The sequence below is a fragment of the Chrysochloris asiatica genome, unplaced genomic scaffold (assembly GCF_000296735.1).
Source record: "Chrysochloris asiatica unplaced genomic scaffold, ChrAsi1.0 scaffold00231, whole genome shotgun sequence".
Taxonomy (NCBI): Eukaryota; Metazoa; Chordata; class Mammalia; order Afrosoricida; family Chrysochloridae; genus Chrysochloris; species Chrysochloris asiatica.
Window position 1 is genome coordinate 2,728,145 of NW_006408749.1, and position 15,917 is coordinate 2,744,061.

At 39.4% G+C, this 15,917-nt stretch overlaps 1 protein-coding gene across 2 annotated transcripts in view; it reads right to left on the bottom strand.

Moving 5' to 3' along the window:
- Nucleotides 1-10,116: 10,116 nt before the first annotated feature.
- Nucleotides 10,117-15,917, bottom strand: part of DCX (doublecortin) — a 158,829-nt gene continuing 153,028 nt past the window's right edge. Inside the window, exon 7 of one of the 2 annotated variants that reach the window (XM_006873252.1) lies at nucleotides 10,117-11,238. In XM_006873252.1, coding sequence (XP_006873314.1) covers nucleotides 11,182-11,238 — 57 coding nt within the window. In that variant the 3' untranslated portion in view covers nucleotides 10,117-11,181. The remainder of the gene's footprint in view (nucleotides 11,239-15,917) is intronic. The other variant, XM_006873251.1, reaches the window with a different exon arrangement.

Sequence of the window (15,917 nt, forward strand, 5' to 3'; positions counted from 1 at the left end):
AGGGTGGAGGGTCAGAGAAAAAGAGGAAGACCGCCAACGAGATGGATCAGCCAGGTGGCATCATTGATGGACTCAAGTGTGGCAGCGGTAATGAGTTTGGCCCAGGATCGGACATTGTTTTGTTCTGCTGTGCATGGGGTCGCTATGAGTTGGTTCCGACTCGATGGCACCTGACAACAACAACAACAACTGTACACAGGGTAGATAGGGACGGACAACTTAGACATTGGCTACCTAAAATGAGGAGGCGATAAAGGCATGAAGTGACTGGCTTACAAGGTTTCAAGAGTGAGTTTAGTTTAAGATTGTATGGGGGAAGAAAGACTCCCCACTGAATAGTTTTCATCTTATCTAGATGGGTCTGGTTAAAAGAGATGGGGATAAGATTCTTATGATTCAATAGTGAGTAATTGTTATCATGACTAATTGCAACTGTCACAATTTTCATGGTAGAAGTTTTGTAACAAAAACGGGGGAGCAGTTAATCTTACAGTCTAGAAACAAAGGACCCTAGGACCATTAAGGGAGAAGAGCACAAGTGGAATGTGGGACCTTATTGAGAGAAGCAGCGACATCAGAGATGGAAGCAGAGAATGGGACACGGAGAGGGGGAGCAGCTGAGGACTCTACATTCATGGGAAGAGAGGGACTAAGAGATAGTGGCCCGAAGGAGACTTGCAGAATGTGCCCTTTGGTGGTGTAAATTATTGTATATGCCCAAGTGTTTAAAAAAAAAAAAAAAAAAAAAACTAAAGTGAATAGAGAGAAATTCTGTTAACTGATGGTACATGGAGGGGATTGTACTCATTGTGATGAAACAAGCTGTATGATTTGTTGAATGTAAAACTGATGATCTGCCCTGTAAATTTTCACTCAATCCACAATAAAAACTTACAGGAAAAAAAAAATGGTCCTTTAAATGTTACATATTTAATTTTATGGAAGAAAGCAAACAAACCATACTTTAAAAACCATTATCAACTTTAGTTTTCTTCTTTCACCAGTCTTGTGACAATTTTATTGCAAACTGTCATTGGTTGCTGTACCAGCATTTTAGAACCACTGGTCTAAACCGCCCAAACGCTAATTCCCAGACTATAACATTTGCATTTTCCTCCCAAAACCCTGTATACTGGTCCCATAGCCACCTCATGTAATTTTTAGTTCTCAAAGAGAGCCTTGTTTTTTCTATTTCCCATGCTATTCCCTTTACTGAGAATGCTCCCTGCCTACCTGGAAAACTCTTAATCTGTTCTCAAATGCTTTCAGTTCTATGATGCTTTCCTGACCATCATCCAGAATATTAATTACTCTATTACTTGTGTTCTCACAGCACTTACTGCTTTGTTGAAATCATTTCTTCACAGTCCATTTATTCATTACTTATTCTCCATTCTTCACTAGATAGGAGCTTCTGGAGGCCTAGGACCCAGGCCTAGCAACTGACAGAGTACCTGGAACATAAGTCAATAATCTTGTTTTTATGAAAACCACAAAGAGGAGTTGGACCTGATTTGATGGGCAATTTGTTGTTGTTAAGTGCCGTCGAGTCGGTTCTGCCCACAGTGACCCTGAACAGGGTTTCCGAGGCTGTAAATCTTTACAGGAGCAGAAAGCCTCATCTTTCTCCCGCAGAGCAGCTGGTAGTTTCAAACTGCTGACCTTGCAGTTCGCAGCCCAATTCGTAACCACTATGCTACCAGATAGATAACTATTATAGTTAAGTTCAAAATGATCTTTCAGAAAGTTTTTACATGGAGTGGAGACCAGAGTGGACCAAGGTGGAAGAACTGACCAGTCTGTTGTATCCAAATTTTCTTTGGATTTAATGACACCAAGTAGTCCCAGATCCAAATATTTTGTCTCTACTGGAATAATGGTCATGGGGCTAGTTTGTAACACATTGCTGAGGGATGCAGGCACCTTTGTGTCCCAAAACACAGGTCAGGTGGGAGCCCTCAAACTAATTGTGAGGTTGGTTAAGCAGTTTTCCAATATGTCAGTTTCCTTTCTGTGTCCTTACCTACTTTTCTCTTCATCAACCTCCCCCCAAGCCTTATGCCTTGTGTTCTCTCTCCCATTACAACCTGCTCTGAGAAAAAAAAAAAAATTAATCAGTCACTTATGCTTGAGGACAAATAAGAGACTGAGGTGTTCTCTCTTTCAGAGAGTAGCTCCACTATCAGTCTATTTTCGGGGTTTAGAGATATTTTAGGGAAATGTGGAGTCTATTTGGGGCCTCTGAAAACAGGGTACTAGAAGTGACTACCTATGCTGATGACAGACCTTGGCCAAAGCATCATAAAAATAAAGAGGTCATATGATTTCAGCTCAACTGAGAAAGAGAGATCCAAGGTCTTCTATGATGCAAAAGGGTAGTGCTGTAATATTGTGGTGTTTCCATCATAATTGATCCTCAGCTTCCTTATGTGTACAATGAAGGGGCTGGACAAAATAATGTCTAAGTTTCCTGCCAGCTTCGGCATTTTGTGGCTATATGATCATTGGTTTAGGGAAAAAAAAAAAAAAAAAGAATAAGAAGGAATGTCAGTCAGAAATATTGAAATCAAATTTTATTTTTGGAAAATGACATTACACACATCTTGCAAATGTACACAGAAATGAGAATGCAATGAAAAACAGAGCTTGAAAGCCAAAATGATTGCAAGAGCGGCTTTTTGGCCGCCCAGTATTGAACACTGTGAATCTGCAGCATTCACAGTTCACAACACCTTTACACATATGGGGAACTTCTCTAGACCTTTAAGCCCTCTGACCAAATGAAAGCCCTCATCAAATTTTGAAGGGCACAGGAGATGTAACAGGCACAGGAGATGAAAGGGTTCTGCTCTAGCTGGGTTACACGGGCCTCATCAAACCTACCAATCCAAATGGGAAAGCTAAAATATAAAAGCAGAATGCCTTCTTGGAACATACTGCTTTCAAATCAGTCTTAGACTGGGCTAGGCATTGCCTGGGAAATGACCAGCAAAGCATGTAAACCCATGTCTTTGTGTGTATTTTCTTTCAGCTAAAAGTATTCTAAAAGTGTGTATGAGATTCCCTACATATCTGTTGTCTTTCTCTGTTGTTGGTTTTGCTGTGTTTTCATAGAACTGTTGGTTACAGCAGAGCATTCTGAATTCTCCCAAGTACCTCAAGAACTGCTGTGGTAATAAGGGGCATCTTTGCCTATTTTCATCCAATAATGTATGATTTGGCCAAGTATTGAATTCTGCAATGTAATCATCTGGCCAAAGAAACTCCCAATTTACCATTGATTTTTATGCAAATGGAGTTGAGTCTTCTTTGACCATCAGGCTATTCTTTGAGAAATGGTCAGTGACTACTGAGAGGTTGTTGAGAAATACCCCTTTTCCCATTTTTTGATGTGTTTATTCTTTGTTTACTTTAGTTGGCAAGAATTATTGGCACCCAAATAAGTTATTTACAATTGTAAGACACCTGCGAGCAGGGGGTGGGAGAGGGCAAGGGAGGGAAGAGGGACCACAGGGAAGAATATATTCTTTTCAGAGGTTAAAATGAATTATTTAGGAAATGTGATGTACAATACCATGCATTTACTCTCCAAAGCTAGTCACTAGCAAGCTAACACCTCTAATACTACAACCACCAATTACAGCTGTTTTGCTACAGTTACAGAGTTCTAACTACAGCTATAGGGCAGAAAGGGTGGGCTGTTTCCATTTTAAACTTTCTCCCTTTAAAAATGACCATAAAAGTGTTTTCTGTACAAGTTAATGGCACAAAAAGGTGACCAAAAACATTGGAAAGAACTTATCACACATGAGAGATGCAAAATTCAATCAAAACATGCATTAGCTGTGTACAAGTCATGAGGGATCATTGGCTTCAAGCTGCAATATATTACAGGACCATACATCGGAGACATTTTGGCATAACCTCTTACTTGCTCAAATTCCTTTGAGAGAATTTATAAAGAAAAGTCATTTGAAAGGGCATTCCATATGCTATTGCCAAGAAGTGATATTTCCAAGGGCTGCACACTCTGCTGAATAAATTAGTTCCTAAAAGTTGGCTTCTTTATATTTGTGAATCACTGTTCTCCAGACTGACTACAGGATCATGAACAATTGGTGTCAAAAGTACATGTTTAGGTTAATCTAGTAACAGAAGGAAAAGGACATCTCAATTAAATGAATGCTTCTTTTTATCATTTGGATTTATTAAATAACCTTTCATTTAAATTGATTCCAATTCCCTACCAGTTTAACTAAAACAACTCAGCAGTTGGCATGCCCAAAACATGAGGTTATTACAGAGAGCATAATGTGTAATGATGACACTTGAAACAAATTGTTCCCTCTACCCCCACCTAGCCAAACCAAGTGACAAAACAATACCCATGGTCTCTCATTATATTATATTGCAGCTTTTTAATTATGAGTAAATTAAATAAAATCACTTAATAGTATTTAGCTGATATGAATCCATGGGTGGATTTTTCTGTTCAGCTGATTCTCTGAGCACATTTCTTTGCTCCACACAATGGCATATTGAAAAAGAATCACAAAGAATTCTGTACAGTGCTTGGAAGGAAAGACCCAAATATACTTGAACTATAAGGAAACTGCTTATCAGAATCTGCTGAGGGGGCTTAAAACTGAGAATGGAGACAAAGAAAGGGCCAGGATCAGGTCGATTCCCACCAATATAATTTTGACTGGATTGGGATAGCACCAGGGATGGTTGCATCTGGAAATAGCTTTTCATCAGTCCCAAGGGAAAATCATAGGGCTAAGAAAAGTCATATGTCTAGTGCCTATGAAGAGGAAGAAAAAAATAAAAGGGAGATAACAGAGAGACAGGAGAATTATAGAGAATGACAGATGGATGCTTATACTGGGGAAAGAAAGTGATAACACAGAATATAAAACTTGAGAGCAAACTTAATGAACTAGAGAAAGAAACAAAAGACAAAGAGATATACACAGAGGAGGTAGAGAGTGGCAAAAAGCCATTGATTTTTTTTCAGGTTGCTGAGCTAGAAATAAGAAATTCCAATACCTTCCAGTTTTAACCTCAGTTTAGAAAGTGTTGGCTCTTTTGTTGCACCTTCAGACCTCTCCCAACTAGACTCCCCTTCTAATCAGGAACAGGAAGATGCCTTAATTACCAACAGGAATTCTATACTCCGTTAGCCTCAGGCATCGAAGGTAAGACAAAATTTCCTGTAATTCCAAAAGATGGCGAAGCCTACAAATTAAAGGCTGAAAAGTTTAGTAGGTAGATGAGGCTCAAGTGTCTTCTCAAATGATAAACAATATCACACTAAGCTAGAACAAAATGTGAGGACTGCATGGATCGTAAGAATCAATGGGGAAACCAATATGCCAACAACTGTACTTATTATTTCTGACATTTTTCAGTACATCTGAACGACTCCATCCACTAGCAGTGCAACGGATTCATAGGTATTCTTCTAGAGAAGACATATTTACAGAGCCACCACATGGGAAAATTCCTGTGTTAGCAACCAGAATGGATAGATGATTCTGGTCTGGTATTTAGTTTTGCACTGCTGCCTCTGGCCACTTCATTGAAAAGGCTGGGTAAGATGACCTCCGAGGTACCTTAATGGGGGAATGCAAGCAGGAATCTACACTGAGAGGCTGTGTAAAGATTGCACTAGATCTTTGAGGATAGAGAACCAGGGTGAAGAAGACAGATGAGAAAGGCATCTTTTTTCTGAAGGGATTGTTGTTGTTGCTGTTGTTAAGTGCCAATTCCAACTCATAGTGACCCTGTATAGGGTTTCCAAGGAGCAGCTGGTGGTTTGAACCATTGACCTTACGGTTAGCAGTCCAGTATTTATCTTACAATGCCACACCAGGATACAATGGACAAATTCTTCAGCCAAGCATAATGAAAGACAGGCTGATTGAGGGGAACCTTTCTAGTCTCTGAGGGAAAAACCTGGAAGAGGCAAGGAGAAGCTGCTGACTAATTCAGGCCTACTGGAGAGTCAAGGAGAAGCTGCTACTGATTGAGTAGGTTGCCCCCAAGAGTGTTTTCTCCCTGCATAATTTATCTTGGCTGTGTGTGACAAAAGCTTTCCCACTAAAGACGAATTAAGTTAAGGATTCATTGTAGAGAAATAACTCATGATATCATAATCACAAACCTTAGGGCTAAAGACAATTCACTGAGTGTTAACAACATTTGACTGGACCAGGGCCACCAATCACCAGAGAACCTGATGATGACGTCTCTTCAGTTAAAATGTATGTACAAGGAATCAATGAACTATCCTTGCTCCAGGTAGTCACACGTGCAAGGAAAAGGAAAAGCTGCCTGGCATCATGAAACAGTGGACGGGGTTATGCACCAGATCCCCTTATTAGGACAAGGGCATATTTTGACAGCTTCTAAGCTCCATACTAGGGAAGAGGTCCAGAAAGAGCAGCAATTACAAGGCTACATTGTAACATAAGAGGTCCCAATTCACTCCTGACAATGGCTGAGCCAGTACCCAACCTTGGCTATCTCTGGGCTCTGGGTTGTAAAACATAGGACCATAGCCCCTTTCCCTTAACCCAGATGAGCTCTAAACCACTGACGGTTTACTTAGGAAACCAGTCTGGACCTAAAAATGAAATCCCCTAATGGAATGAGGAAAATACATGAGTGATGAAAATACAAGTGGCCAAAGACAGCCTTTCTTTAAACAGCAACCACCAAATTCCAGTGCTTTTGATTTCCATAGCATACTGGACAATGATAAGGGTCATTTAAACCCTATCATCCCAGTGCCTCTGTCTGGGGATGTTTCTTGGCACAGATGTTTCTGAGGTAGACAGACCTTTTGGAATAGATCCACCAGTGTGCTAGAGCTGATTTTGGGGGCATGGGCATGTTGTTACCCTGTCCCAGGAAATATAATTTAAGAATAGTTATCTAGAATCGCATTTTAGAGGCCTTGGAAGTATCTCTACCAAGATTGTTGAAGGGACTAGTCAAATAGAGACAATTTTATCCAAGGCCAGCACTGGATTATTGATGTAACACTTGAGTCGGGTGATTTGAAGAAGGATCTTCTGTTTGTCTTCTTAAGATAGCTACATACCCACTCTAAGGGTCCGTGGCTACTTCTGATTGTGATGGAGAAGTAGAAGGGAGAGAGAAAAGTTCCTGAGGTGTGTGATAAGCCCAGAAGGATGCTTCTTAAAACTGAACAAATGAATAACCCCATTTTTCAGGAAGAGCCTTGATAGGAGGGAACCTTCATTTTTCAGGCTTTGTGACCCTGGTTCCTGCTGTGGAAAGTCACAAGAGCAGCGTATACAGGAAGATGAGTATGGTGTGTTGAATACACAGCCTGCTATTCTGGTACAAATATAACTAGCCAATTTTTGATATGAGCCAGTGTACATTTTAGTCACAAAGTCCTTTGCATATACCTGGAAATTGTTCCCATCAGGGCAGGGTAACTATGGGGACATTGTGGATGGGGCAACCACAACAAGACTAGATTATTTCCTCAGCTGGTCTCACTCCTATATTTTAAAAGAAATAATTGACAGCCAATGGCAGTCAAAACTTGTTTTTAAAATACTGAAAAGCTACTCAGAAAGTCTGGATGAACAAATCTATTGTTCTGTTCTTCCTTTCCCTGCTAGGGGAACAAGGAACATTTTTTCACAGTCTGAGAAGACTAAGATGACAGAAGCCGACAGGGAAACAAGCTCATTCGATTTGGACAGGGCAGGAGCTAAAGGGGCTCTTCTGAGGGTTCTTCAAGGTGGGGCAGTAGTGCCCTGAGTTGGATGGAAAAGGCTGTTGTTCCTGTTGGTCCTCAATGCCTCCTCCTCTTTGGGGACATCTGCAGTTCATGTGGATGGGAATCATGTGGACATGGGGAGAAAGAGCTGTATTAGGTTGCTGGGTGGATTTCCCGCTGAGATCAGGGCAGCAGCATATGGCTCCAAGATGCAACTTGACCCTGGGAAAGAATTCTCAGGAGCTTCATGCAAGGCAATGCAGTTTAGTGGGAAAAGACCCTGGAATAAGAGCCAAAAGATGTGGGTTCTAATCCTAGCCCTGCCCCTAGCCAGCTGTGCGACCTTGGGGAAATTACTTTACCTCTGCATCTCCATTTCCTGGCCTGAAAAATGAGATACTTGGAGTAGATGATGTGATCTTTAGGTTCCTTCCAGCTAGTAAACTCTAAGATTCAATCTAGGCTAATACGAAAGTCCATAAGGACACAAAGCAGTCACTCTAATGGCTATCCTTTCCAAAACAGTGAAGAGAAAATAAACTTTTCTCTCTATTTACCCCTAGTTAATACTAATGAAGTTGTTCAGCCCAGCCCTCATATATACATTTCCCCCTTCTATGTCCCTATTTCTATCTCTGTAAGGGAGAAAAAGCAGGAGTTAGGAACAAGTTACAGATGAATTGCGTGTGTGTTTGTGTGTGTTGAAAGGGGGAGAGAGAAATGTGTGTGTGTGGGGGGGAAGAGTGGCAGATACTTGCTAAATAACTTCATGTATGGTGACTATGCAGAAGTAACACAATGGGACTTCAGTGGTAAAACTAGATTGGATAAAATTGAAAATGGTTGATAAAAGTAAAGGGGTTCAGTTAAAAAACAAGCAAACAAAACATAACAACTATGTCTTACAAATGGACCCCTTTAATTTGCAATTATTGGAGGTTTAAAATTTGAACTATGTCAAGACACCCTGAAGTGCCACTATGGTAACATTCCTTTATAGCTGTTTACAAACAGATATGGGATCTATTATTACAGAAGATGGTTGAAAGGTCATTCGAAAGAAAATATATGTTTCATATTTTCTAGTGGTACAAATGCCACCATCAATGCAATGCTCAGAGAGCTAGCAGAGTCTGGCCATGAGGAAATCTGGATTGCTCCTCTGCTTCTGATCTTTACTAGCATGTCATCTAACTGCTCGGAGCCTTTGATTTCTTCAGTTAAAATAAAGGTATTGGACTAAATAATCTCTTGCCATGTGATTGGGAGGGAGATCGTGGGTAGGGTCTTTATGCTTCTTGCCTCCTACTCTCTACCCCATCTCCCAATCCCAAGTACCAATGTTTTGCAATAACTACAGACTATTCTTGGAAGCATGAAGGAGACCCTGGCCTTCTAGAAAGAAGTAAGGAGCAAAATAGTCTCCTTAGTAGTTTTTTTTTTTTTAATAGGTCTACAAATAAAAGGAGGAGGGTAAAAAGATACTTTCATAATTTTGGGTCCTTCAAAGATCAGTTTAACCAGAAACCAGTACTACCAGTTTCCAGACATTTCTTGAACAACAACAACAACAAATGTTTCTGGTAACTAAGGACATGTGAAGCTTGTCTCAGGGCATCTGAGCTCCCTGCTTCCACCACTGGGTTCCCTTGATAAACAGTGCATATCAGCAATGTCACCAAGCTGCCACCAATCCATATTAGGATGTCCTTTGTTATCTCCTAATTATGAAGCAGTTGCACACACACACACACACACACACATACACACAGCAAGCTCATTCCAGTTAGAGTAGGGGAACGACTGGAAGTCATTCAATAGCCAAACAGCAGTTTGGCTTCAAATGTTGCACCTTTCAAAATATTTGAACACTTACACACAGATAAAGAAATCTTCATATCTGCTAAGAGCAAACACAGAATTGGCATGCATGGCTTTTACTTAAATTTAGTTGTCTTTGCCATTATGGGCAATTTTTGCAGACAAAAAGCAGTGCTATGAACCTGTACCTCAGGGACTGAATATTATTTCAAACGATCAGTTCTTAGCAAAGAGAAATACTTTGTGTTAAAAAACAAGTGAAAGGTTTCTGTGTCTTCAGTATGAAATATCAGGATTATAGATAAAAAAGAGTTGTTTAAAATATGCCATAGCATTTCATTGAAAATATAATTAGAATGTCTGGTCCACATTTAAGTTATTAATGTAAGTGTAACTGCTAAAAAGCTATCAAAAGACTGATTCTATTGAATTGGCTTCTGCTATTCATTTTGTTTTTTCCTGGAGGTTTCTGTTTGGCAGTGACAGCATGATTTCTAAACTACATTATTCTTCTGTATGTATTCTTTCTTTCCTTTTTTTTGGTAAATTTTCTGCATGTGTTTTTTAAACAAAAGAAAAGTCACCAGTTTATAAAAAAGGAGCTTGAAGAGTTTGCTCCTGAAGTACAGACACGAGTTTATATATATATATAAAAAGGATATTGGTTTCTGGCTATAAAAAGTGACCGAAAGGTGTCAGACCTGAAAACAAATTCTCACAGTGTTTTCAGTGTTGGCTGTTTACAAGGCATTCAATAGAACAGAGATAGATGGATACCATACAGTTCTTATAATAACTCGGCATGTTAGCCTCCTAGAGGAATCGGGTATATGAAGTCCCTCACCCCCAACTGGTATCAATTGCTTATTGATTCCAAATTGCCCCTGTGGAAAGGTTGACAAGGAATTCACTGTGCTTTATAACTCTACTTAAATGTCTGCAGTATTTCCCAAGTCTCTTTTAGTTAGCCCTGAACCAGGGTCCTAAGCATTTGGTGTCAGAATTACAAGTTGCTGGTGTTTCTCCCCCATGACAGCCAGACTCGGTGCTAAGCAACATACTGGGGGCTCAAGCAGAAGTGAAGAGCAAGGCTGGGGAGCTGCCTGCCATACTCCCAGGATCCTCCAGTATTCTAGAGATCAGGAGACAAGGGGCACTTGTGTTTGTCACTCTTGGATCCACCAATGAGGTTTTTTTTCCCCCCACACACATTTTCAGTGCTATGTATGTAAACAACCTTCTACAGAAGGAAGACTGTAGTGTATGAGTGAAACGAGACAGGGGAAAAATAACACAGGCGCCTAAGTGTTCAATAGAAAGGTCATGGACTGGCACATTTTGCATCCCTGGAAAGTTACCTCAAAGGATGGTTATCAATCTATCTCTCATAATTGGTAACTGTGGATCAGTGGCCCAGAGGAGAAATCACAGGAAAATAAACTCAACATATTACAATATGTTTTTCAAAACAACAGTAACAACCACAACAAATAAAAACTTGAAAGCACCAATAGCCCTGTTGGACACTTGAGCAGAAGTACTTTACTGTAATGGTAAGATTGGATTCATATTCTGGACTGTGAACCCTTTCTTCCCCTTCACATGGAATCCCCAAGTGAATCAGAGTCATCCAAGGACAGAGGCAGGTACAGGTCCTGTAAGAAGAGAAGAAATCAAGTTAATTCTCCTTTTCTGGACATCCTGGGCTCAGGAATGCACAGGATCATCTAACTACTTTTGTTTATTAATACTTTTAAAGTTTTATTTTGAAATAATTATACATTCAAACCAAGTTTAAAAAGTGAACAGGGAGACTCCATGTGTCCTTCATCCAGTTTCTTCCAATAGTAACATCTTAAAATGTTGCATGTTCTTACTTGTGCATGTGCATACAATATTTTTATGCAAAAAGTATAACACATACATTATTTGCCTAACTATATGGTAGCTCAATGCAGTTTGATCACATATGTAAATCTGTATGACCATCACCACAGTCAAGATACAGAATTATATCCGGTATCAAACAAAGGGGTCCCTCATAAGACTCCTTCTGCCCCATCCCTAAACCTTGGAAAGCACTAATCTGTCCCCTGTCTCTATCAGTTTGTTATGTCAAGGATGTAATCTAACTGGAATCATACACTCTGTAACATTTTGTAAAATAATCTTTGTCACTCAGCATAATTCCTTTGAGATCTATCCATGTTGTTGCTGAGTAGTATTTTATGACATGAATTACCACTGCTTCTTTAATCCTTAAGTAATTGACAGGCATCTGATCTGTTTCTAGTTTGGAGGTATTACAAATAAGAATCCTATAAACATTTGTATATATGTCTTTGTGGAAACGTAAAGTTTATTTTCCCTGCGACAAATGTCCAGGAATATAATAGTTGGGTCACATGGTACTTTCATGTTTACTTTTGTAAGATACTACCAGAATGTTTTCCAAAGTGATTGTACCGTCTTACATTCCCATCAGCAGTTCATGTGTGAACCAGTTTCTCCACATCCTTGCTAGCATTTTATATTAAGATTTATTTTTTTTTTAGCTATTCTTATATATAGGTGTGTATCTCAATATGGTTTTAATTTACATTTCCCTAGTGACTACTGATCTTTTCATGTGTTTATCTGCCATCTCTACAGCTTCTCTGGTAAAGTGTCTGTTCAAAATTTTTGCACATTTTGTGTTGTATTACTCTCTCTCTCTTGCTCTCTTTTTCTTTTATTGTTCCTTTACTGTTGAGTTTTGAGTTAGTTTTACAATCTATGTATGTCCTTTGTTAGATATATGCTTTGAAATTTTTCCCCTTCCAATCTTTAGTTGTCTTTTCATACTTTTCACATGGTCACTCACAGAACTAAATATTTTAATTTTGATGATATCCAACTGATCAGTTTTTCCGTTTCTGAAACTAAAAATTTTTTTATTTAGCTCTAGAGTTGAAAATCTTCTCCTTTATTTTTTTTTCTTTACTTTATAGTTTTACACTTTACATTTCAGTGTATGATCCATTTTCAGTTAATTATTGAATAACGTGCAAAGTTTAGATTGAGGGTTTTTCTGTTTTTGCCTATGACTGTCCAAGTGCTCCAGCACCACTTGTCGTAAAGGCTAGCCTTCCTCTACTGACTGCGCCTTTGTGAAAGAAAACATCAGTGCCTATATGTTTGGGTCCACTTCAGAGTCCCAGAGACCTGCTGCACCTTGAATAAATGTCTATCCCAGAAAAGCATGACACATCCAACTGAATTTTTGATGCTTCCATTTCCCACCTTGAATTGGGATTGGGAGCTCCAATATTGCCCCATGCCTGTGTCTCTGGGAGATTGGAGGATGAGGTTGTTGTTATGAAGTGCCATTGAGTTGGTTCCCACCCATAGCGACTCTGTATAGGGTTTCCAAGGAGCAACTGGTGAACTTGAACCACTGACCTTACAGTTCAAAGTGGCTTTGCAGTCGGGCACATTAACCCACAGTGCCACACCAGGACTGTTTCCCCCCATTATTCCTAGAGCTCTATTTAGAGATTCTTGTAACTCCTCTTGAACTCCATCCATGGTCTACATCAGTGGTTTTCAAATGATCTCTCCTTTCCCCCCCCCCCACCCCCCAACCTCCTGCTTTTAAGCCCTGTATTTAAATGAATCCTCCTGGTATAAAGTCGTAGGATAAGCACTGGACTGCAAGGTCAGGTCAGTTTGAACCACAAGGTCAATGGTTCAAAGTCACCAGCTGCTCCTCAGAAACCCTATACAGGGTTGCTATGAATTGGAACCGATTTGATAGCACTTAACAATAACAACAACAGTTAGTGCTGTGGGAGCATGGTGGCTCTATAGAATACACACTGGACGACTGGGAACCACAAGGTTGGCAGTTTGAGCCCACCAGCCACTCATCTGGAGAAAGATGAAACTTTCTGCTCCTGCAAAGATGTACTGCCTCAGAAACTCTGTACAGGGTCACTATAAGTCGGAATCGACTCAACGGCACTAAGCAACAACAAATTAGACTTCTGACATCCAACAAGTCTTTGAATCTTAGTTTCCTCATTAATAAAATAAAGGTTTTGAGTTGGACAATCTGTACTCTCTTCCAGTTCTGAAACTGTAATTAGGGACACCAAGGAATATCTAATGAATGATTTAAAAACACAGCAAATGCAACTAGAGAAAATAGACTCACTTCCCTTTACTGTAAACTTTTCTGTAAGGGGCAAGACAGTAAACGTTTTAGGCTTTCTTGACTGGTCATGTGGGGGTTTAGTTCTTAAGTCTTTAAATTCAGTGCAAATTGAATGCGCTAAAATATTTCTTCTAGCTCTGGCCTTTTAGAATGGTGGCGTAAAAACCTCTGAAAATTGGCTTTTCCTTAAAAGCAATGATAACACTGGCAAAAATTATCAAAATCAGATTTTTCAGTATTCTGGAAATTAACCAAGGGCTTGTAAGAATTCAAGAAGGGTGAAAATGACTGAACTCAGTAAAAATAACAAGCCTTATAAACTTGCCTATTTCTTTCACCCTTCTTACTAGCTCTGTAATAGCTTCGAAAACCAAGTCTCAGAACTGCCAAAACCAAAAACCAAACTGACTCATAGGAACCCTATGGGACAAAGTAGAACTGCCCCATTAGGGTTTCCCAGAAGCAGACTTCCTACTGCAAAGCAGCTGGTGAGTTTGAACCATCAACATTTTAGTTAGCAACTGAGTGTTTTAACCACTGCCACACCAGGGTTCCTGCAACAGTAGTTGTAAAAAAGCAGCAATCTGTCAGCCACTGGAGGGTGCAGAATGGGTTGAGAGCTCTGTTGCAAATGCCCAATTCTCATAGAAGTGTCAATATTTGACCCCTCTGATAACTCCCCAGCAACACTCATTAGGAGGACTCTTCCCTATTTGAGTCAACTCAGAGCAGGCTTATTGTGAACAGACTTTTCCAAGGGGAATTTTAAAGGAAACAATCAGTGGCAGTTGTCTAAAATTATAGGTGCCTGTGATGGGTGTAACAGTTGTGGCAAATGAGGCTGTCCAAAACCTTAAAAGGAAAAACCGGGGAATGAGATGGCCAAAGGGTTTTTGAAAAGCTACAACATATTCCTGAGAATCTAGAATCTGGGCTGCATGCTTGGGGTTGTGTGTACGACTAGAAATGACTTGAGAAGGCCCAAATCTCTCACCTCTGGTTGAATCTTGAGACCATACACAATCAAGAAGTGAAGTCCAAGTCAGAGTTGTAAACAAACAGAGCATTGAAATCATGCCCCAACACACACAGAGAGCCCCTTGGCAAAGACTGGGAGACATATTAGATTGAAGCATTTAAGGAAATGCAACAAAACTATCCTTCAAAAACGAAGGAGCAATTAAGACATTCCCAGATAAATAACTATTGAGAGATTTTGCTACAAGCAGACCTGCCTACAAGGAATAATACTTCAGGATAAAATGAAATGAAACTAGATAGCAATTTATTTCTATAGAAAGAAATTAGGAACACCCGTAAAGGTAAAGATATAGGTAAATATAAAAGAGAGTACCACATTACTTTTTTTGTAACTCTTTTTCTTTCACTATGCAATTTAAAAGGCAACTGCATACCCTACTAATTATAAAACTATATGGATGGGCTCATTATGTATAAAATGTGATTTGATGTCAACAAGAGCACAAAGGAAGGGATAAGGAACAGAGCAATACTGCAACAAAGTTTTTATATGCAATTGTACAATTAATACAATTGGTACTAATTCAAAGTAGATTGCATCAATATGTTGATTGTAATCCCCAGGGCAAACATTAAGAAAATTACTTTTAAAAAATTAGTTTTTTAAAAAAGGAATTACAAGATACAACATAAACAAGTCAGGAATCAAGGAATAAAGGAATAAAAAAGGCGTGCTGTTGTTAAATGCCATCAAGTCGGTTCTGACTCATAACAACTCTGTATAAGGTTTCCAAGGAGTAACTGGTGGGTTTGAACCACCAACTTTGTGGTTAGTAATCCATTATTCCAGTGCTTAACCTACACACACACACTCCACACACACAAAAGACATACGAGATAGAAAATAGCTGATGTAAATTCTATCGCACCATACAAGGATTAAGCTCTTAAATACATTCAGAGATTGCAAGAATAGATGAAAATAACCATGATCCAATCCTATTCGGTCTATAAGAGACACAGATTATAAAACACAAATTGATTGAAAGTAAAATAATAGGGAAATATTTACCTTGCCATTTGTAACTAAAAGAGAGCTGGATTGGCTATACGAATACCAGACAAAATACACTTTAAGATAAAAATTATTACATGAGA